The sequence below is a fragment of the Scyliorhinus torazame genome, chromosome 6 (assembly GCF_047496885.1).
Source record: "Scyliorhinus torazame isolate Kashiwa2021f chromosome 6, sScyTor2.1, whole genome shotgun sequence".
NCBI classification, from domain to species: Eukaryota; Metazoa; Chordata; class Chondrichthyes; order Carcharhiniformes; family Scyliorhinidae; genus Scyliorhinus; species Scyliorhinus torazame.
The window spans coordinates 73,140,088-73,164,446 of record NC_092712.1 but is presented as its reverse complement, the minus strand read 5'-3'; the positions used below and the strand labels follow the sequence as shown (position 1 = coordinate 73,164,446).

Genomic DNA, 24,359 nt, shown 5'->3' with positions numbered 1-24,359 from the left:
GCAGCCCAATAACTTTTAAAAAGACATTTAAATTTCCAGAGATGTCAAGCTTTTAAGGTGACAAACTACAAGCAACATCAACTAAACACTATTTCAGTAGGCAACTTATACTCTAAACTACTGAAAGATTTCTCAATTTAATTTTTGACATGACGAATGTCTCCCTCCACAGATGTATTTTACTGTCATTTAAGTGGACACTGCATTCTCTAGGGCCGGACTCCCGATGGCTTGCTTCTTTTTCCTCTCTTTCAGTAAGATCATTTCTAATCCCCAAACTCACTTTCCTAGTGAGTGCTACCCTGGAAATTCTTCTCTCCAGCCAAAGCATGCAAATCTCCCAGCTTTGTTTAAACTCTCATGAACCTGGTCTCTTCTATCGGAGCTTGAGCTTCCACCTGCATTCTGCATGGTGCGGTACGGACTGCCTCTAACCCTTTGCTCTCTCCCAGATTCTTGCAGAATGACCTATGATGTTCAGTGAGATGCAAAGAAAATTCTGTATGCAGACACTACAATGGCTTTCTCTGGTCCTTTTTCGTTTCAAAGCTTATCTCAATGATGATCTGAATTACATGGGTCTTGTATCCAGAGAGAAACACTGACCTTCTAAACCCCCAACTACATTCTAGCTTATAATTAAATAGACAGTTTAGGAAGTATAACTTTATAAAACCCGACTTTCCTAACAGTTCTCGAAGGGACTTGGAGACCACTTTCTATCCACAGTCATCACTGTCCACAGATGTGAATATCTTCTATCTACTTCCCAGTAAAACACCTCAACCCACCTTTAAAAACACAGCAACATAAGTTTCTATTTGGCTAGAATTCTGGTCATATGATCCCAATGCCATTTTACCCTAAATTAAAGTCCCAAAACAAAATCTTATAAGCTTCGTATTTTTTATACATCCATTACCAAGGAGACCAAATTTAGTCAAAACGGGAATTAAGACGAGCATGCTGGAATTAGCTTCGGGCATTTCTGAAAATAAGGCTAAACGTCAAATGCAGCAGGGCATAGTTAGAGCTAATCAGTCGTATATCAACAGGGCAAAGCAAATTACTTAACCAAACAAATGGGTTTTCAGGCAATTGATATTCATCAACATCCTCTCTTCAATTATGGTAGAACCCAGCATGAATGCAAAAGCCTGAAAAGTCTTGCAGGCAAAACTGCATATTAAATAATCTTCCTGAGATTTCCACCATCATAAATATTGATGTACAATCAATTCAGTTTATTCAACTTGACTGAGCAGTTGACTGCAATAGCCTGTCCTGCCAAAGACCTGTGCATCAGAGCCACCTCTTCCCCATACCAAGCCATTTCAGTTCAGCCATGCAACTGGCATCTATCTGCCACTGTAGAAGATTGCTCAGTTGTATCCTATCAGACATAAATGTAAGCAAATAAATGTAATCAGTGTCCTATTAGCCTCATTCTGATCAGTGAAGCTTTAGAACACAGCCATCAAGTAAAACTAATTAGCAGTATTAACTAGCACCAATGACTAGCTGATGGACACTCGGTTCTGTTTGACCCACTTCAGATTAGATCCAGACATGGGCACAAGAGCCGAATGTCAGAGGGGAGGTTACAATCACCATCCTCAACATACAGGCTGCATTTTGCTGGTATAGTGTAAAACAACTCCAGCAAAACAGAGGTCAATGGGAACCCTTGGGCAACTGGAGTCATTAATATGCAAATAAAAAATGGTTGCAGTTGTCAGAAGACATAACTGCAGTACGGTGACATTGAAGTCTCCTCAGCTGAACCAATTTCACCTTTTTCATCAATGAGCATTCCTTCGGGATAAGATTAGGAATGAGGCAGTTCACTGATAATTCCAGTGCTCGGTTCCATTCCCAACATCTCCCAATAATAAAGCAGCCCATGCCAGCCTACAGTATTACTTGGGCACCATCCAGGCAAGGGCCGACTAGTGGTGTTATTTTATTTATACTTATGTATATAGACACGCATGGAAATGCAAAGCCTCAAAAAGAAGTCAAACATTGTTGGTTACCCCCACCATGAATATTTTGGTGTCACCAGAAACTTATCTGAATCAGCCATTTTAATACCAGGGCTACAGAATCCATGTCTAGATACCAGCAATGTCACTGGTACTGGCGTCAATGTGTACTCACCCTCTACTGACACACCAGAGGTGCCAGCATGTGCGATGTCCAGGACACACTGCAGAAACTCAGCCAGTTTACTTTCACTTTTGTTTTTCTTCTCATAAATTTAGAATATCCAATTATATATTTTTCCAATTAAGGGACAATTTAGAGTGATCAATCCACCTACCCTGCACATGTTTGGGGTTGTGGGGGTGAAACCCACGCAGACACGGGGAGAGTGTGCAAACTCCACACGGACAGTGACCCAGAGCCGGGATTCGAACCTGGGTCCTCAGCGCCGTAGGCAGCAGTGCTAACCACTGTGCCGTCGTGCTGCCCACAAGTTTACTTTCACAACACCCCGTCATGTCTGACCTATTTAAAGCAGTGGCCTTAATGGGATAAGCCAGCCATATGTTACAGACTTAAAATTGCATGAAGAATCATAAAGGAGAATTATTAGTATGCAAAATGTGTCAATTTAACTTCATCCTTAAATTTCAAAGGAAGCACCACCTACTAACCTACCATCTGTACACTCTTTTCCAGCTCTTGTGGAATGGCAAACGTTGATGAAGGTGCTTGAGTTAGCGGCCACGCACCAGCCTAAAATAATTAAAATCATAAAATTAGGTTTCAAAAAGAGAAGAAAATGCCAAATTTTAGATTAATGTAAAATGCTTAAAACGGACGACTTACTTCTATTCAGTATTATGGGTCAAAATTTACAAATGTAGTAGTAATGACTTCATATATAGACAGAGATGAGGAAAGCCATTCAGATCATAAGTCATCCAACCAGAAAGACTGTAGCTCCCTTCACAGTAACCAACCTTTCAAATAACTCTCCTACCCAACCCAGATGTCGATTTCAGTATGTGCATAACAACGTTGCGGCATCAGTCCTAAACATGCTTTACGACACTTTAAATAATTGCTCTTTGTTCTACAGTCGGAAGATTACTTTTAATTCATTTAAAAAAAACTACTTACCATCCTATATACATCTGAGATATCTGCTCAAGTGCTACTTAAAAGGCTGACAAACCTCAGCTTTTCTTATAACTTAATCTTCTTGGTACTACATCATAGCCTTGTAGCTCTTTGGATTGTCTTCGTTATATATGACAAAAGGTTTTGATACCATACATTCCCTGAATCAGTGGCCTGTCACCTCGACAATTGTATGTATAGCTATTAACCAATTAGCCAGAATACCAAACTCACGATCTCCTGAAAATATCAACCATATAGACATTGACGAGGAAGGCTAAATAATTCATTTTCACATCAATGCAATTTGACGAAGATTTATCTTTGAAAGAAAATGAAACCAATACCAATTAGTATTAATGAGATCTGAAACTAACTTGAGGGCAAAAATCACCAGTATCACCTGGGATATTACTCATAGTTATAAAATGCTGAATAATGCAAGAGTTCCCTCAATTTATTCAATTGTCATTCTCTGCCCCTTCCTCCAGAAAGTGGTAAACTTTCTGCTTTCGGTTAATCTTTTACAAAGTATGTTATCTGCTAATTGGTGTCTATACATCTTCAACCAAGAAACAAAGCTGGCTGCTGGCCAATTTTAGTGGCAGAGGAGAGGTTTCTATACCATGAGTTGGCAATCAGTATTTGATGTCCCTTTGGGTAGCACCCGTATGCCAGGTTGCAATCTGTTTGATCACACAGGGGCTCATGTGTCTTAATATACAAGTGAACGGGGTTAAAAACGTACTTTTGTAAGGGTTGGAACGAGTTTGTAAAAAGCTGAAGTTGTCAATTTAAAATTAAATCAAGCAATTGCTAGCTTCATAAGTGAATGCATTCGAGCACAACTAAACTGAGCTGAATAGGAAACCTTAAAAGGTAACACCTCATTTGTACGGTGGTAATCTAACCAAAATAATCCTAAACATACCACTTTACAAGCATTTACTAAATATAGTGCTGACAAAGTTATGCAATTAACATTTCCAACTAATACAGTGTTTAACGGAACAGACTTTTCAGAAAGCTTTCAAAATAATGCATGTCATGTCACAAAAATCTTCACCACAGTATTGCAACTGCAGTAATACCTGTAACTGCACATGTGCCTTCTGCAAGTCTTTAGCTGTGGCATTGAGCAAACTTCTTGAAACATGCCATGGGAAACCTTGCTTCACAAACGTGCATGAGGATACATTTGAACGGGTTTCTTATGCTTTCTCTGTTCAGGAATCACTAGTATTGGCTTTATACTTATAATTAGAAAAGGACCAAGTGAGGGCTAGAGTGCTTGATTAGAGTTCATCAGTGATCCAACCTACCTGAAGCACATAGATCTGAAAACTGATTCCAAGATCTATTACAGTGTCCTGTTGCCTTAAAAAAGTGGCAGTAAATTTGTTGTTTAGGTCAGCACTGACATTCATATCAGTGTACATCCTGTGAAGCTTGCTGGTGAACTCGTATCCACAGGCTTGCTGCATAGAAAAAAAATAACCACTTTTATTATCGTGTAGAAAAATATCACTCACCTCAAAGCAGTCTGCTATCACAACCATAAGAGTATTTTTAAAAAGACATTTGCAAAGACATCGGGCAGAAATTTTAGTGGTGGTTTGGTGGGGGATGGTTGCCAGCAGGTCACCCTGCTCAGTCCTTGGTCAGGAAAGGGGCCTTCATCAAGGGCCCCCACAGCCTCACTATCAAGACCCCAACCCTGCTCAGTCTCCTTCCGTGAGACAATTTGCCTGTTCCTTACCTCTCAGTGCTTAGAATCTGAGGACTGATTGTATTCGGGCCATTGTTGCTGCTGGCTCTGCTGGGACTACAAAGCTGCTGGCCAATCAGGCTGGTCAGCAGCTCTTGGAGGGGAGACTTTCTCCTGAGGTTTGGGGTGGGAGTCAAGTCTCCAGCAAATTAACACTTGTCAAAATGTTAAATAGTTGCAGGGCTGCTGTGATCGGTGGAGATGCATTCCCCTGGGTGGTGGGGCGCGAAACCACGCCATCTGAAAATTCCTGCCGACAAATTCACCTTGATTTTAAAAATAATTTAAACCTTCATAACACCAGTATATTTAACAATTTTCTTTGATTGCAATACACTAAAATAAGTAGCTATTGGCCCTCTTTTGTAAAAACATTGAACTTTGCAGATAATTTATTATCTAAGCCATGAAAATACTAAAAAGAAATATGGTATATAACTCTGAAGGCAAATTTAGTGCAAGCAAAGAATCTTAAATACCTAACTCACCAATAGTTTTCCAAACAATATTTGTCTACTTTCAGAACATCAAATTGAAGTGTTGAAAGGATTTACCATTCTGAATCATATTCACTTTTTCCACATTTCACAGATTTAAGCAAGTTGTAAATCCTTGCTCTAATTTTTGCAGTCAGACAATTGTATATTTGTAATAAAAGCTCTGAAGAAAAGTCATACGGATTCGTAATGTTAACTCTGGCTGAGATTTCCCATTTGGGAGACTATGTTCTGAATATGCTGAATTGCATCTGAAGCGGCAGCGCAAATCAGGAAGCGATTCCCAATCCTTAGCCATGCAAATTTTTGGATGGAAGGATGCCGCTAGGGAATCCCGCTATCGGGCTGCCATTTTGGGCAGCCTGATAGCGAAGTCCCCCCCCGCATCACAATCTAATAAGATCATGGCTGGTCTTTTTGTGGATTCAGCTCCTCAGTGGTTCGCACTGTTGCTTCACAGCGCCAGGGTCCCAGGTTTGATTCCCATCTTGGGTCACCGCCTGTGCGGAGTCCGTACGTTCTCCCGCGTCTGCGTGGGTTTCCTCCGGGTTCTCTGGTTTCCTCCCACAGTCCAAAGATATGCAGGTTAGGTGGATTGGCCATGCTAAATTGCCCCTTAGTGTCCAAAAGGTTAGGTGGGGTTACTGGGTTAGAGTGGATGTGTGAGGATAAGTAGGGTGCTCTTTCCAAGGGCTGGTGCAGACCCGATGGGCTGAATGGCCTCCTTCTGCACTGTAAATTCTATGATTCTATGAAACCCGCCCACTCACCACAACCCTGAATTCCGTTACTGTTCAAAAATCTATCCAGGAATTGGCAGGTACTGCTTCCTGTGTCTGAGCCAGCAGGTGTGTTGCCCAGGGGAGTTTTAAAGTTTTAAATTAGTGATTTTTTTCACTGCATCTGTCTGGACTGCTCTCTAGCTTCCAGACATGGGTCTCCATATTTAGGGGATCTCTATGGGAGGTTGTCTGTATTTAGGGGAGGTAATTGGGGACTGCCTGGTGGGGGTGGGAGGTGACCCTCCAATGGACTTTGAAGGCAACTACCTTAAAGGGCCCACTGCAAGGTCCACCGCATCAGGGCCATGTTTGTCAGGACCAACAATAATTCTCGCCCATGTGATTCTGGGCCCAAAAGGAGAATATGGTGCCCAGCCTGGTAAGTGCGAACCTCAATCCTGATGCCAGCGGGTGGCCGGAGCATCTGTCCCGTCTCCACCCCCCCCGGACACTGTAGTCTGTGCCTCCCAGGTTATTCCGCGACCGGCAGCATGAGGTGGAGAATCTGGCCCTCAGTCTTTCCACAGACACCTGCTGCATTTATCCAGCATTTTATTTTTTTAAATTTATAATTTGATTTGTACCGTGCTGCAAAATTAAATTCAAAGTTAGAATAACAATAACCGTGCTAGCATTTAAGGGATAATCTCTCAAAATGTCAGTTTACAACTTAAATTAGGGGAAAGTACAATCTTTAGGGCCTATGGTTAAATTAATCACCGTTCTGCACCATTTTATTATTCAATATACATAATGACTTTGCAGATGGTAATGGTTACACTTCAGAATTCACAGGCTTCCCTCCCCACTGGAGAAAGATAAACTCCATTTTAAGAAGTACTAAAAAGTACCATCATCTGCTTTAGGTTAGTTACTAAACTCGTAATTATGTGCTTTGTACATTTACAGACCGGATTTGAAAAGGACTAAACTTGGGGTCAGTGGAGAAGGCAAAGGAGGGAGGAAGGGGCCTCAGTCTGGACCACGATACGGCATAGTCATAGATTTGTTCTGGGCAAGATGGACGGAGGGTTTCAAAGTTGACATAGGGCGGGTATCAAAAGGCCGGGGAATAGTTTATTGAAAAACTAGCGATAATTAACTGATTCTTGTACTTCATGATGTCGGCGCACCACCGAGGGCCGAAGGGCCTGTACTGCGCTGTAATTTTCTATTTTCTATGAAGAGTTGTAACAGTCTATCAAACACTCCTACTAAATTCTGAGTCATGCTTTTATTTATTCTTAAAGACATGTTACGAACCTTGAGCTTATTGATCATAGCTTCTTCAGAATCCATAGACATAGAAAGACCGTGTATCAATCGCTTCGCCAACATTCTGGCATAGAACTGAGGTTGGAGAAAAAGTATATAGAAAGCTTGGATTCAGAGTGACACCAGAATGCAGATGTGAGAAATTACATACCAGGAATTACATTCAATCGCTTTGGAGAGCTATTGTGATCACATGGCTTCACCATGTATGTTTAATGATCCACTACTTAAGGAAAGTATAGTTTCTTCACATAATTACAATATCTTTGACGTAATCAAAGAAGCTCAAGCTAAAAGAATGGCCATTTTCCCCCAAATGCTGCCTAGTTCTGCAATAATCAAAGAGAACTGCTCTTTACCTTCTGAAAGACGTCTTTATCATCAATGTACTTGAAGACTGTGATGAAGCTGGTCAGTTTGTCCTCAACTTCATTTTCAGTCATTCCTTTTGCTGACTTCTTTAATAGATTGTCACAGTATTTAGCTAGCTGCAACAAAAATTTGATTCAAATACCTATTATTTTTCCAACAGGGATCAAATAATCATCACTGATTTGCAATTTTAATTTTTTCGCATTCATTTGGTTCCATCCACATTATTATGTTTTTTAAACTCAAGTTCGAGGAAACGAAGAGATTCAGATCTCATCTCCATTTCTTTCCTCTTCTACTCTGAAGGTAGAGGTTCAATCCATCCATCCAATCCATTTTCCATTTCTAGGCAATGTCAGCCCATTGTTAACTTCTGCAAATGCATATTCTCGTGAGTCAAACAACATAAGAACTAGGAGCAGGAGCAGGCAATTCAGCTCCTTGAGCCCGCTCCGCCATTCAATACAGTCATAGCAGATCTCAACTCCACTTTCTTGCCCATTCTTCATAGCCCTTCAATCCATTACTAATTAAAAATCTATCCATCTCCTCCTTAAATTTAATCAACATCCTGGCATCCATCACACTCTGGGGTAGTGAATTCTCCAGCTCCACAAACCTTTGAGAGAAGTAATTTCACCTCATCTCCATTTAAAATCTGCGACCCCTTATCCTAAAGCTATGACCTCTCGTTCTAGATTACCCCACAAGAAGCATCCGCTCTACGTTTACTTTGTTAATACATTTTATTATCTTATATACCTCAACGAGATACCCTCTCGCTTGGCGACCAAAGCCAAAGGGGTGGTTGTGGAGGGTTGTTTTTCAAACTGGAGGCCTGTGACCAGCGGTGTTCCTCAGGGAGCGGCGCTGGATCCACTGTTATTTGTTGTATATATTAATGATTTGGATGAGAATGTAGGGGGCATGGTTAGTAAGTTTGCAGATGACGCCAAGATTGGTGGCATAGTGGATAGTGAAGAAGGTTATAGAAGATTGCAACAGGATCTTGACCAATTGGGCCAGTGGGCTGATGAACGGCAGATGGAGTTTAATTTGGATAAATGTGAGGAAATACATTTTGGTAGATCAAATCAGGACAGGACCTACTCAGTTAATGGTAGGGGGTTGGGCAGAGTTACAGAACAAAGAGATCTAGGGGTACAGGTTCATAGCTCCTTGAAGGTGTAGTCGCAGTAGGGCCAGGTGGTGAAGAAGGCATTCAGCATGCTAGGTTTTATTGGTCAGAATATTGAATACAGGAATTGGGACGTCTTGTTGAAGTTGTAACATTAGTAAGACCACACATGGAATACTGTGTTCAGTTCTGGTCACCCTATTATAGGAAGGATATTGTAAACTAGAAAGAGTGCAGAAGACAGGACTTGATGGTCTGAGCTATGAGGAGAGGCTGGATAGGCTGGGCCTTTTTTTCCCTGGAGCGTAGGAGGCTTCAGGGTGATCTTATAGAGGTCTATCAAATAATGAGGGGCATATACAAGGTAGATAGTCAACATCTTTTCCCAAAGGTAGAGGAGTCTAGAACTAGAGGGCATAGGTTTAAGGTGAGAGGGGAGAGATACAAAAGGGACCAGAGGGGAAATGTTTTCACACAGAGGGTGGTGAGCATCTGGAACAAGCTACCAGAGGCAGTGGTAGAGGCGGGTACAATTTTTTCCTTTAAAAAAAGTTTAGACAGTTACATGGGCAGGGTGGGTATAGAGGGATATGGGCTAAATGCGGGCAAGTGGGACTAGTTTAGTGATAGAAATTGGGCAGCATGGTCAAGCCGGGCCAAAGGCCTTGTTTCCATGCTGTAAACATTTATGACTCTCTCAGGTTGAGGACAAAGGCCACAGTTCTGTGGTCCTATCCTCATCTCTGAAATAAGTAGCCATCAGAAATTGTCTCGAGAAAGAGATTACGGCAGGAAATCTGTCTATGTGGCCTTGACTGACGTGTGTAAAATTATGAGCAGCCTACTGGATTGGAAGGACCTATTTTCTTTACCAGAGAGGTCAATAACCAGGGGGCATAGACTTAAAGTAATTAGTAGAACGATTAGAGGAAAGTTGAGGAAAACCTTTTTGCCTGGACAGAGATGGTGGTCTGGAATTCAATGCTCGAAAGGGTGGCCCAGCCCAAAACACTCACTGCATTTAAAAAGTACTTGGTCATGCGCGTGAAGTAAAATTGTGCTTTTAAACCATGAAAGCACTAGGAGGCCCAATGTAAATTCAGGCTTAATTGAAATCTAAGTCGATCTTGGGGACTGGAAAAAGTGACGTTCAGTGTGCTTTGAAAGAAACAAAAATAGAAATTGATGGAGCTTAGAGAAGGATCCCCAACTGATTTGTTAAATGACCTTCTTTCTCCACAGATGCTACCTGACTTGCTGAATGTTTCTGGTACTTTCTGGTTTTATTTCAGATTTCCAGAAACTTTGGTGTTTAGTCTTTTACTTTTTGACCAGTCTGTTTACAAGATAGATCAGCATACTCAATTTGTCAATATTGGTCCAGAACATGAAATGAATTCATTCAATGTCAGTGTGCGAAGAGGACAGAAATATTGCACATTTATGCTTGCCATACTTACCAACTCTGGAGCCTTGCAGGAAGATTTGGGCTCTCTATAGTTTACTACTGATGTTAGGGCCTATAAGAAAAAAAACAACCTCTCAAACAGATGGCAACTCTATCATTTTTCATTGTTCTAATTTTCAATTGGATTACAACAACGCTGAATAAGTTTTCAGAAACAGCACACAGAAGGGGAACGCAGGGGGAAGAAAATCTGATGTATTGGGGAGGGGTGGAAAATAAAGGGAAAGTTGGCCTTCTCATTCATCCTCAAAAAGACCTTGCTAAAGGGTACACTGGGGTAAGTACCCTGCTCTTTCACCTCATGGGACAGAATCTAAATCTAATTCATTCTAAGAGAGAAAATGTCTTCTGCCACATTGTAGGTTGGAAGAAAGTTACATGGAATTAATTTCGGCAGTCTGGAGATGGTGCGTGCAAGCTCACCGCACTAACTGCTGTGAATTTTTTTAAAATTTAGAGTACCCAATTCTTGTTTTCCAATTAAGGGGCAATTTAGTGTGGCAATTCACCTACCCTGCACATCCTTTTGGGTTGTGAGGGTGAGAACCACAGAGACCAGGGGAGAATATACAAACTCCAAACGGATAGTGACCCGGAGCTGGGATCGATCCGGGGTCCTCGGCGCCATGAAGCAGCAGTGCTAACCAAAACATGCTATCTTACTCTGTGGTCATTTTTTTTTTTATAAATAATTTTTATTAAAGGTTTTCATAAAATATCAATAACAAAATGAAAAAGAAACCCAACAGGGTTAAGTACAAAACACAGTCCAGATAAACAACCCTCCATACCCACCCCCTGTACATAAATAATAAATTAACATTAACACCCCGACTTAATACAACAAGTATATACACCCCCTCAGACCCTCCAGTGTAAATAACAGAAACAAAAAAATAAAGTGACCACCCCCCCCGCTCCCGAGTTGTTGCTGCCATTGACCAATGTCTACCGCTCTGCCAGGAAGTCTAAGAACGGTTGCCACCGCCTAAAGCACCCTTGTACCGACCCTCTCAAGGCGGATTTCACCCTCTCCAACTTAATAAACCCCGCCATATCGTTGATCCAGGATTTCACGCTTGGCCCTCGCATCCTTCCACTGAAGAAGAATCCTTCGCCAGGCTACCAGGGACGCAAAGGCCAGAATTCCGGCCTCTTTCGCCTCCTGCACTCCCGGCTCCTCTGCCACCCCAAATACTGCGAGCCCCCAGCCTGGCTTGACCCTGGATCCTACCACCCTCGACACCGTCCTCGCAACGCCCTTCCAAAATTACTCCAGCGCTGGGCATGCCCAGAACATATGGGTGTGGTTTGTTGGGCTCCCTGAGCACCTAACATACCTGTCCTCACCCCAAAAAAACCGACTCATCCTTGTCCCGGTCATGTGTGCCCTTGCAGCACCTTAAACTGTATGAGGCTGAGCCTCGCACACGATGAGGAAGAGTTCACCCTCCCCAGGGCATCTGCCCACGCCCCTTCCTCAATTTCCTCTCCCAACTCCTCCTCCCACTTACCTTTTACCTCCACCACCGAGGCCTCCTCCTCCTCCTGCATCATCTGGTAAGTTTCCGAGATCTTCCCCACTCCCACCCACCCCCCCGAGAGCACCCTGTCCTGTACTGTGTGGCCGTAGCCGCGGGAATTCCACCACCTGCCGTCTGGCAAACGCCCTTACCTGTAAGTACCTGAAGGTGTTCCCCGGGGGGGAGCCCGTACTTCTCCTCCAGCTCACCCAGGCTCGCGAACTTCCCGTCCACAAACAGGTCCCCCAGCTTTCGTATCCCTGCCCTGTGCCACCCTGAAAACCCTCCACCTGTTCCCCCTGGGGCGAACCGGTGGTTCCCCCGTAATGGGGTCCCCACCGAGCCCCCCACTTCCCCCCTGTGCCGCCTCCACTGCTCCCAAATTTTGAGGGCAGCCACCACCACCGGGCTCGTGGTATACCTCCTTGGAGGGAGCGGCAGCGGCGCCGTTGCCAGCGCCCCCAGACTCGTACCCACACAAGACGCCGTCTCCAGCCTCTTCCATGCAGCCCCCTCCCCCTCCATCACCCACTTGCGCACCATTGTCGCATTGGCGGCCCAGTAGTATCCACAGAGGTTGGGCAGTGCCAGCCCCCCCCCTAGCTCTACTCCGCTCCAGGAACACCCTTCTCACCCTCGGAGTCCCTCGCGCCCACACAAACCCCATTATACTCCTGTTAACCCGCCTGAAAAAAGCCTTCGGGATAAACACGGGGAGACACTGGAACAGGAACAAACACCTTGGGAGCACCGTCATTTTGACTGACTGCACCCTACCCGCCAAGGACAGCGGCAACGCGTCCCACCTCTTGAACTCCTCCTCCATTTGCTCCACCAGTCTTGTAAAATTAAGCCTACGCAGGGCCCCCCAGCTCCTGGCCACCTGGACTCCCAGATACCTGAAGCTCCTCTCCGCCTTTTTTAGTGGGAGCTCGCCAATCCTCCTCTCCTGATCCCCTGGATGAACTACGAACAGCTCGCTCTTCCCCATGTTGAGCTTGTACCCCGAAAAGTCCCTGAATTCCCTAAGAATCCTCATTACTTCCGGCATTCCTCCCACTGGGTCCGCCACATACAGCAGCAGGTCGTCCGCATAAAGTGACACCCTATGCTCCTCCCCACCACGCACCAACCCCCTCCAGTTCCTTGACTCCCTCAGTACCATAGCCAGGGGTTCAATCGTCAGTGCAAAGAGCAGGGGGGACGGGGGACACTCCTGTCTCGTCCCTCGGTGCAACCAAAAGTACTCGGACCTCCTCCTGTTTGTGGCCACACTCGCCATCGGGACCTCATACAACAGCCTAACCCACCTGACAAACCCCTCCCCTAACCCGAACCTCTTCAGCACCTCCCACAAGGACCCCCACTCTACCCTATCGAAGGCTTTCACAGCGTCCATCGCCACCACGATCTCCGCCTCCCCCTCCCTCGCCGGCATCATGATAACGTTCAAAAGCCTCCGCAAATTCACGTTCAACTGCCTCCCCTTCACAAACCCCGTCTGGTCTTCATGGATGATCTGCAGCACACAATCCTCATGGCTAAGACCTTCGCCAGCACCTTGGCATCTACATTTAGCAAGGAAATCGGTCTGTCAGACCCACACTGCAGGGGATCCTTGTCCCACTTCAGGATCAAGGAGATCAGTGCCCGGGACATCGTCGGGGGCAAAGCCCCCCCTCTCTTGTCTCATTGAAGGTCCTAACTAACAGCGGGTCCAACAGGTCCATATATTTTTTGTAGAATTCGACCGGGAAACCATCTGGCCCCGGTGCCTTCCCTGCCTGCATGCTTCCTATCCCTTTGATCAGCTCCTCCAGCCCAATCGGGGCCCCCAATCCCGCCATCAGTCCTTCTTCCACCTTTGGAAACCTCAATTGGTCCAGGAAGCGGTCCATCCCTCCCTCCTCCCGTGGGTGCTCGGATCGGTACAATTCCTCGTAGAAGTCCCTAAAGACCCCATTGATGCCAGCTCCACTCCGCACCACACTCCCTCCCCTGTCCTTAACTCCCCCGATCTCCCTAGCTGCGTCCCGCTTCTGAAGCTGATGCGCTAGCATCCGGCTTGCCTTTTCCCCATACTCGTAAATCGCCCCCTGGGCCTTCCTCCACTGCACCTCCGCCTTCCTGGTGGTCACCAGGTCGAATTCGGCCTGGAGGCTACGCCTCTTCCTCAACAATCCTTCCTCAGGCTCCTCCGCATACCTCCTGTCTACCCTCACCATCTCCCCCACAAGCTTCTCCCTCTCCCCCCCGCTCCTTGTGGGCCCTAATGGAGATCAGCTCTCCCCTCACCACCGCCTTCAGTGCCTCCCATACCATCCCCACTCGGACCTCCCCGTTGTCATTCGTCTCAAGGTACCTCTCTATGCTTCCTCGGACCCGCTCGCTCACCTCCTCGTCCGCCAACAGCCCCACCTCCAAACGCCACAGCAGGCGCTGGTCCCTCTCCACCCCCATCTCCAAGTCCACCCAATGCGGGGCGTGGTCCGAAATGGCTATTGCCGAATACTCAGTATCCTCTACTCTCGCTATCAACGCCCTACTCAAGATGAAAAAGTCGATTCGGGAATAAGCCTTATGGACATGTGAGAAGAATGAAAATTCCCTAGCCCCCGGCCTTGCAAATCTCCAAGGGTTCACCCCTCCTATCTGGTTCATAAACCCCCTCAGCACTCTAGCCGCCGCCAGCTTCCTACCCGTCCTAGACCTGGAGCGATCCAGTGCCGGATCCAGCACCGTGTTAAAGTCTCCCCCCATTATCAGGCCCCCCACTTCCAAGTCTGGGATCCGACCCAACATACGCCGCATAAAACCCGCATCGTCCCAGTTCGGAGCATACACATTGACCAGTACCACCCTCTCTCCCTCCAACTTACCACTTACCATTATGTACCTGCCGCCATTATCTGCCGCAATGCTCGATGCCTTAAACGACACCTTCTTTCCCACCAAGAGCGCCACCCCTCGATTTTTGGCATCCAGCCCCGAGTGAAACACCTGACCTACCCACCCTTTCCTCAATCTTACCTGGTCTGCCACCTTCAGGTGTGTCTCCTGAAGCATAACCACATCCGCCTTGAGCCCCTTCAGGTGCGCGAACACGCGGGTCCGCTTAACCGGCCCATTCAGTCCCCTTACATTCCAGGTTATCAGCCGGATCAGGGGGGTACCTGCCCCCCTCCCCTGCCGACTAGCCATGACCCCTCCTCGGCCAGCCACGCGCCCGCACCCTACACCCGGCCCGTTTCCCACAGCGGCATACCCCCGTCTCGACCCCCCCCACTTGCTCCAGCTCCTCCTTGACCATAGCAGCAGCAACTCGAACACCCCCCGCCCCCCCCCCCCCCCCCCCCCCGGGCTAGGACCCATCCTAGCTGATTTACTCCCCCCATTGCACTTCCGCAAGTCAGCTGACTCCTGCTGACCCCCCGGCCACTCCCGCCTTTCCTTCGACTCCTCCCATTGTGTGGCACACCCTCCTCTCCCGCCCCGTCCATAGGCTCTCCCCATCCACCTTCTGTTCTAAGCGCGGGAAACAACGCTCGCTTCCCCACCCCTCCAGTCTTTAGCGCGGGAAAAAGCCCGCGCTTTCCACCTACCAGGCCCCGCCACCTCTGACGCAGCTCCTTTTACAGGCTCGGTCCCCTCCCCCGCGGGGCCCCATCTCACCTCCAAGAGGCCCCCCCCGACCAACCCAACCAAAACAGTGCCCAACCCGCCCCAGCCACCCTCACTGACCCAAAAGAGAAAAAACGCAAAGAAAAAGAAACCCTGAGCAATACAAAGGCCCCTCCCCTCGAAACAAAAATAAACATAGCATATCAATCGCAGTCCCCAATCGCCCGTCCCGACCCTCAATTTGTGTCCAACTTCTCGGCCTGAACAAAGGCCCACGCCTCCTCCGGAGACTCAAAATAATGGTGCCGGTCCTTGTGGGTAACGCACAGTTGCGCCGGCTGCAACATGCCAAACTTCACCCCCTTCCTGTGCAGCATCGCCTTCGCTCGATTGTACCCGGCCCTCCTCTTCGCCACCTCCGCACTCCAGTCCTGGTATATCCAAACCTCCGCGTTCTCCCACCTGCTGCTCCTCTCCTTCTTGGCCCACCTGAGCACGCACTCCCGATCAGCGAACCGATGGGACCTCACCAGCACCGCCCGCAGAGGCTCGTTAGCATTGAGCCTCCACGCCAGCACTCTATGGGCCCCTTCCAGCTCCAGGGGGCCCTGGAAGGACCTCGCTCCCATCAGCGAGTTCAACATGGTGACCACATAGGCCCCCATGTCCAGCCCCTCCGGGAGGCCCAGAATCCGCAGATTCTTCCGCCTCGACCGATTCTCCATCTCCTCGAACCGCTCCTGCCATTTCTTGTGGAGCACCTCGTGCGCCTCCACCTTTACCGCCAGAACTAAGATCTCGTCCTCATTGTCAGATCGTTTGTCGAGCCTCGCGGATCGCCACTCCCTGGGCCGTCTGTCTTCAGCAGCTTATCAATAGACGCCTTCATCGCTCTAGCAGGTCCGTTTTAATCTCTCTGAAGCAGCGCTGGATATCCTCCTGCTGCTCTTCCGCCCACTGCATCCATGCTGCCTGGTCTCCGCCCACCGCCATTTTGTCCTTCTTCCCTCGCACCTTCTTCGGGTCCACCACCACCTTTTTTGTCGCCCCGCTCCTAGTTGGAGCCATATACTGACGGGGAGCTGTTGTAGACTCCTTCCCACACCAGGAAACGTTGAAAAGTACCGTTGGGGGCCCTGAAAAGAGCCCAAAAGTCCGTTTTTGCGGGAGCCGCCGAATGTGCGACTTAGCTCCGCATAGCCGCAACCAGAAATCCCTTACTCTGTGGTCATAAGGATACAAATGGACAGTAAATCACACTAGTACAGTACTCTTCAAAGATTCAGATTACAAGTGCATTGCATTGCTGAGAAAAGACCTTCCCTTCAGTTAACTGAGAGAGACACTGGGTAGAAAAGCTGAAAAACACTGCTCTCGTCTAAGGACTGCAAAATTTGCTTCAACAAAAAAGGTTGTGCAGGTTGTTAACCCTGGTGGAAATAAAGACATTCACACAGCTGAATAATGGGTGTGCAATGTACTGCTGGTGGGCTGACTGTGATCTTACAAATTGTCCTCGTGCTTCAGCCTTGAATTGGGAGCGCTTCAATCGCAGTGTGGCTTGAAGTTAGAACTGGTGGGTAGGGGAGCAAGCCAGAGGTGCAACAACCTGGTGTTCTTTTTGGAAAATACAAATTTAGAGTATCCAATTAAGGGGCAATTTGACATGGCCAATTCACCAATCCTACACATCTTTATGGGTTATGGGGGTGAGACCCACGCAGACACGGTGAGAATGTGCAAACGCCGCACGAACAGTAACTCGAACCAGGACCAAACCTGGGTCCTCAGCGCTGTGAGACAGCAGTGCTAACCACAGCGACACCATGTCATGCCTACATCCTGGTGTTCTAATGCCATGTGCCAGAAAGTCAAGTACTTACATTGCCTAACTCCCCAGGCAGCAAGTTCCTGATTTTTCAGCAAGCAGAGCCAAGGCCAGTGGTTAAACACAGAGATTGTGGCGATATTGCAGGATAGTTCTCATCATGAAATACTTCTCAGGTTGAACAGGTACCCGAGGAGCATGGACAAGTGACTTTCTAACGGAGAACAGAGCGAGCAACATTGATTTTTTTCACCTTTTAACAACTAGTCATTTATTCCTTCCTCCTATGCGTCATGGATCATTTACTTGGACAAGATGAGCAAGTGAACAGCTCCCTAGATTCTACCACTATCAATCCATAACCACCACAAAAACACATGAGATTTTGGGCAACATTTTCTCCTCCTTGTAAGGCAGGCAACAACTAACTTCCACTCAGTACACCTCACCTGTCTGACTAAGATTAATCTACATGGAGTAAATGATGTACACAACTAAATTACATTATTCTTTTTGAAAAAAAAACATTTTATTAAGGCATGTGATTTTCTTTATTAAATATTTTTTTATTCTCCTTTTTCACATTTTCTCCCAGATTTACACCCAACAATAAACAACAATCAGTAACGAATGTAATGTCAATCCCCATATCAATAACAACAATCCGAACCTCCCACCAAATCCCCAAACATTAGCCCGCATGTTAACATAAACAAATGACAAAAAAGAATCAGGAATCACCCATAGTCACCATTAACATATACAGTCCCTCTCCCCCCAACCCTACCAGCCCCCCTAATGTTCGATGTGATCCAATTCTCGAAAGTGCAGAATGAATAACGCCCATGAATTGTAGAACCCCTCCATCCTTCCCCTCAGTTCAAATTTGACCTTTTCAAACGTCAAGAATTCCAGCAGGTCCCCCCCGCCACGCCAGGGCACAGGGTGGAGAGGTTGATCTCCACCCCAACAGTATCCGCCTTCGGGCGATCAATGAGGCAAAGACGACAACATCTGCTTCCGCGTCCGTTTCCAACCCCGGCTGGTCCGACACCCCGAATATGGCCTCCCGAGGGCCCGGGTCCAGTTTCACGTGCACCACTTTAGAGATTACCCTAAACACCTCCTTCCAGTAATCCTCCAGCTTTGGACAGGACCAAAACATATGAACGTGTTTTGCGGGGCCTCCCCCGCAACGTTCACACGCATCTTCTACCCCCTAAAAGAGCCGGCTCATTCTCGCCCTTGTAAGCATTTGTGATTTTTAACAACAATTTTGAATGCAAACATAACATCCAAATTACATTATTCTAACGTGTGTGTAATGCAGCCAAGTTTATATCCAAACTCCAAAACCTTGGACTTGACTACTCCCGCTGCTATTGGTCTCCTCCCTTTGTAACTGGATCTTCTACTTCCAGCCCCATGGACCACAAGCAGTAAGGATAAACAACGACACCGCCTCCACAATAATCCTCAATACTGGGACCCCACAAGGCTGCATACTTTTTTTGTCTTCCTTTTTAAAACTAAATTTAGAGTACCCAATCTCTATTTTCCAATTAAGGGGCAATTTAGCGTAGCCAATCCACCTACCCTGCACATATTTGGGTTGTGAGGGTGAGACCCACGCAGACACAGGGAGAATGTGCAAGGCTGCATACTTACCCCCCTTCTATACTCCTCATACACACACAACTGTGTGGCAAAATTTGGCTCTAACCCCATCACCAAATTTGCGGATGACACAACCATAGTGGGTCGGATCCCGAACAAGGATGAGTCAGAGTACAGGAGAGAGACAGAGAACCTAGTGGTGTGATGTAACGACAACAATCTCTCCCTCAACCAAACCAAGGAGCTGGTCATCGACTTCCGGAAGCGAATTGTCGTACACCACCCCTGTCTGCATAATGGAGCCGAGGTGGAGATGGTTGAGAGCTTCAAATTCCTAGGTGTACACATTACCAACAATCTGTCCTGGTCCACCCACGCCGACGCTACCATCAAGAAAGCAAAACAGAGCCTATACTTCCTCAGGAAACTAAGGAAATTCGGCATGTCCACATTGACTCATACCAACTTTTACAGGTGCCCCATAGAAAGCATCCTATCTGGCTGCATCACATGCTGGCATGGCAACTGCTCGGCCCAAGACCATAAGAAACTACAGAGAATTGTGAACACAGCCCAGTCCATCACGTGAACCCGCCTTCCATCCACTGACTCTGTCTCCTCCTCCCATTGCCATGGGAAAGTGGGCAGCAAAGACCTCTCCCACTCGGGTTATTTTCTCTTCCAACCTCTTCCATTTGGCAGAAGGTACAAAAGTCTGAGAATATGTACTAACAGATTCAAAATCAGCTTCTTCCCCCGCTGTTTCCAGACTCCTGAATGGCCCTCTTATGGACTGAATTGATCTCTCTACGCATCTTCACTACTGTTAGCACTATACTCCATATGCTTCACCCGATGTCCATGTATTTACATTGTGTACTTATCGTATGTCCTATGGTTTTTCATGTATGGGACAACCTGTCTGGACTGTACGCAGAACTATACTTTTCAATTTTATCGTCGGTACACATGACAATAAACCTAAATCTAATGATGTATGGGACCCTGCCGGCAGGAGGAACAATGCAACGGAAACTGAAGATTCAGGATTATTTTACAAAATAAATTGCCATTTGCAGTTCAGATGATCTGTGATTTAACCGAAGGAGCTGGATTTAGTCAACAGAAAAAACATTCTGGAATTTGACCAACAGATGGCACCATTACACCACACTACACTTGTCAGTAATTGAATTTACCAAGTTAAACAGTTTACATTCTAAAGTGCTTTAAAAATTCTTGATTCCTGCTTTATTTTCTGTGCAATTTCAGAAAGGCCTTGTTCTTTCTTGACTCAAGTGAGAGGCAGCAACTCTTAAGCTCCTCATCTCCATTTACTACTTGGTACAGTACAGCGTAAAACATTATCAAGAGATGTACTGGCTCATTTCACTAAGAATGGATTCTAAATCAGGCCCCTTAGGGTCATCTTTTTGAAAAATGAATGAATTATTTTAAAACATTGATCTAAGTTTTCTAAACTATCAGAGAAATTGTGTACACTTTACAATATCAGATCTCGTAATGCTCACAAGAGGAGGGGATGCAATTTTTTTTTTTAAGTACAGATTTACGTAAAGTAACTTACCTTATCAAGTGCACTCATAAAATGCTGATCACCATTAAGGACTGAACTGATGAGTTGAAGAAATTTACTGTGAACTTCAAGAACAGATTCCACAAACTGTGTAGGCATCTGATCAAAAAGATAAAAAAGATTAATCCCGAGAGACGAGCTGAAATCTTAATCTGGACTGCAGAGCCATCTGTCTGGCTGGCGTCCAGTTTGAAATGAATGTTGGGCAGAAAGGGGCAACTGGGTTTACAGAAACCGATGCTAATTCCATTAATGGCTGTACATCCAGAGAACCATATTTCGCAACAGCCCAGTAAAGTCCCAGATTCCATCCCTTGTTTTCTTTTTCAGTTGGGGAGTCCCATACCAGTGCAGAAGGTCATTAGCCCACTCCTCTGCCCTATCCCCATAAACCCGCTCATTGATCATAGCCAATCCATCTAATCTGCACATCTTTGTGGAGTGTGGAAGGAAGTCGGTGCGCCCGGAGGAAACCCACGCAAACAGGGGGAGAATGTGCAAATTCCACACAGTCACCCAAGGCCAGAATTGTTGTGAGGCAGCAGTGCTAACCACTGTGCACAGGGAAACCAGAAGAAACAATCTCTATTGCCGATTCTTATTCACTGGTCTGGGGGAAAGAATGAATGCCTGGACATCAGGCCACGATGTAATGAGCTTTGCTGGGACAATCCTCATAGTCAAACAGGCTGCAAACATTCACCACTAGCGCTACAAATGAAAAACTAATTAAGTCAATGCATATGAAGCTCTAGAAGTCAATAAACTGTACTTCAGTATGATTCATTTACTTAGGGCAAGCAGGAAAAAAAAAGTAAAAATGACTGTAAAAGAAACTAGAACTGCGCATTGTTGCGATCACAGTTGGATCGAAGATGCCAGAATGCAATTCTGGCTCAAACGACCGTAACCTTTACTTTTAAAAAAAAACGTATGGAAAAGCAGAATCACAGGACCGCTAATAGTTTAAACAACAATAAAAAATAACATGGATTACAAAAGTACATCTTAAGCTACAATGGTCCCATTATGCAAGATGACTGTGGTCAAATATATGCACTTGCTCTGAACCCGTTAAGAGTCTGGTTTTCTCCTCCGAATCTCCCCAGATGATTGTCATGAGTGTTTCCAACCAGGGCGGCACAGTGGTTCACACTGCTGCCTCACATCGCTGAGAACCCGGGCTCGATCCTGGCCCCGGGTCACTGTCCGTGTGAAATTTGCGCATTCTCCCCGCATTTGCATGGGTCTCTCCCCGCAACCCAAAGATGTGTAGGGTAGGTGGATTGGCCATGCTAAATTGCCTCTTAATTGGGAAAGAAAATTGGGTACTCAATGAATTTTAAAAAAAAGTTCCCAGCCCCCACTCCCAAAACACACTTTAAATTCTTCTCTCCGAATAATGCTTTCCCTTGGCGGCTTGCACCCCAAAATTCAGTCCAGGTTTTACAAATGACACTTCAAACAAAGCTTCTGCTCCACTTTTAATAGTGAATACAGTCCAGGATTTCACACCAACCTCTTTAGGATTTCTTCGCCTTGACTGCATGCAAACTTCTCAGAATTACTTTAACTTTCGATTCCCAGATTGTATTGAAACTACATCAAACATTTCATCTATCTCTGAAGTCTACTGTCCTATTTTAAATCTAGTTACTGCGATTGTCTCTAACTCAGATGATAGAGTAAAGTTTTATTCATATAGGTGCTACTTGAATGTTTGTAGCTAAGAGGCAAAAATATGAAAAGTGTCTTGATTGTGGGAACTCAGTGTCTCATAAAATGAATTAACCATTGCATTCCAGTGTATTCAGTACTGAGAATGTATTGATCTCGGTCTAATCAACTAATCAGTTCTAGAAAGGTCTTTACCAAGCCGTGTAACATGGCAGGTATGGTAAAACATATGCAGTACTTTCCCTAAGACTGCGCATGTAGACGCTAAGCTAGTTTTGATAGGCATCAGTCAATCTTAAGTAATGTCCAATGTTTGATTAACAAATTCGCCTCTAAATAACAGACATTCGTTTGAACAAACCAGGAAGTCTCAGCTGAGAATCAGAAGCCAATGAAAGTAAATGTGGGGTTAAACCAGAGATAGGAATTCCCTTAAAAGTAGGACCTCGTGGTCGAGGTCTTTGTTCATGAATTCCTGAATCATCTATCTTTTTGTGTTAAGTGATTTATTTTTGTACTTACTATTTTTGCCATGTGCTTGACTTCTTTTTAAAATTTAAAGTACCCAATTATTTCTTTTTCCAATTAAGCGGCAATTTAGCGTGGCCAATCCACCTACCCTGCACATCTTTGCGTTATGGGGGTGAAACCCACGCAGGCACGGGGAGAATGTGCAAACCCTACACGGACAGCGACTCAGGGCCGGGATTCAAACCGGGGTCCTCAGTGCCGTAGGTTGCAGTGCTAACCACTGTGCCGCCTGTGCTTGACTTTTTTTAATGTATTGCTTGATATTTCATTTCTAAGTTTTTATTCAGTTCTTATTCAAGTGTATACCTGGGAGTAATTCACAATGAAGTCATATTTGTGACACCTCCCACCAACCAAACTTTCGATTCTTATTAGAAGGCAAAATAAGAGTCCCATATCAGAACACGGTCTTTATTCTTCCTTGAATTCTTCTGAACACCACCTTGGTCTCTGTTCTCTTAAACTTCAGGTGTCTGAAACGTTCTTTCTGTCCCAATTCTCTGGTTATCTGGACTGTAACTTGCACTCTAGACAATAAGCGATTTTAATTTCATTTCATTCATATCCTGTCTAGTCTTTCTGCTGGCAGAATGTTCACTCCCCAAGATCCTGGCTCCAACTGCTCTCAAATTATCCAAACTAAAACTTAAAGCTTTTTAGCTTACAAACACCTCCAGTTGCTAAGCAATGGCCACACCCTTATGCCTTTTATTTATTCTTCACGTCGTAGCCCACTCTGAGCACAACAGAAACACAGTTGCAACTGAACCAACTCCTACACATAACCAGTATGAATCCAACTACAGATTTTACCCTTCCAGGGACAAAAACATGAAATACACCTAAAACTGTACATTATTTGTAATGTTTACCAATACAAATATAAATCCCTGAAAACTAACTTTGTTTTCCTCACAGCATATACTAGTCAGTTTTGCAGAACGGCAGTTTTCTTTGTTTTAAGGTTAGATCAGTTGAACTCCTGTAGAATTACTTAGAGGTAAATAATTTAAAAATCCCTCTTCCTGGTTTAATTCATTTAATATTTCTATTTGCCTTTCACGGTCTCCTGTTCTCTCCTCTTCCATATGGTTCTCTCACAATGTAATTAATTAGTGTATGGGTAGAATCTTCCAATATCTTTCCCCCCCCCCCCCAGAGTGTCGGTTTCAGCAAGAAAATTAGCATGTAGCTCTCCAGCTGCAGAGTTGAGTTTTCTCTCCAAATTTCCTGTGCAGGCACCCCGATCTGTACCACAGCAACCCTCTGCCCTCCCCCCACACACGCACTGGGGTTGGGAACCCCCTCCAATGGGGCTCCCCAGTGGGCTAGCCCCTGGCAATAGAACAGCAATGCCAGGGGGCACATGTCCTTCTCCCCCCCTCCCGTGGGGGACTATACTTACCTTTGCGCCCCCGGTTGGTTCCCCTTGACTAATTCCTGTTTTGCAATGGCTGCTGTAAACCTCGCCGGCATGCTGGGAATTCCTTACCTGGGGGGAACATATGGCGGGGAAGATCTTTAAATATATTCAAA

The 24,359-nt window shown here is 45.7% G+C and overlaps 1 protein-coding gene across 1 annotated transcript in view; it reads right to left on the bottom strand.

Moving 5' to 3' along the window:
- Window positions 1–24,359, bottom strand: part of cul2 (cullin 2) — a 90,915-nt gene that overhangs the window by 11,172 nt on the left and 55,384 nt on the right. Inside the window, exons 9-14 of the mRNA XM_072508324.1 lie at window positions 20,607–20,714; window positions 10,422–10,481; window positions 7,811–7,939; window positions 7,440–7,526; window positions 4,452–4,607; window positions 2,665–2,742 (exon numbers count right to left, since the gene is read on the bottom strand). Coding sequence (XP_072364425.1) covers window positions 2,665–2,742; window positions 4,452–4,607; window positions 7,440–7,526; window positions 7,811–7,939; window positions 10,422–10,481; window positions 20,607–20,714 — 618 coding nt within the window. The remainder of the gene's footprint in view (window positions 1–2,664; window positions 2,743–4,451; window positions 4,608–7,439; window positions 7,527–7,810; window positions 7,940–10,421; window positions 10,482–20,606; window positions 20,715–24,359) is intronic.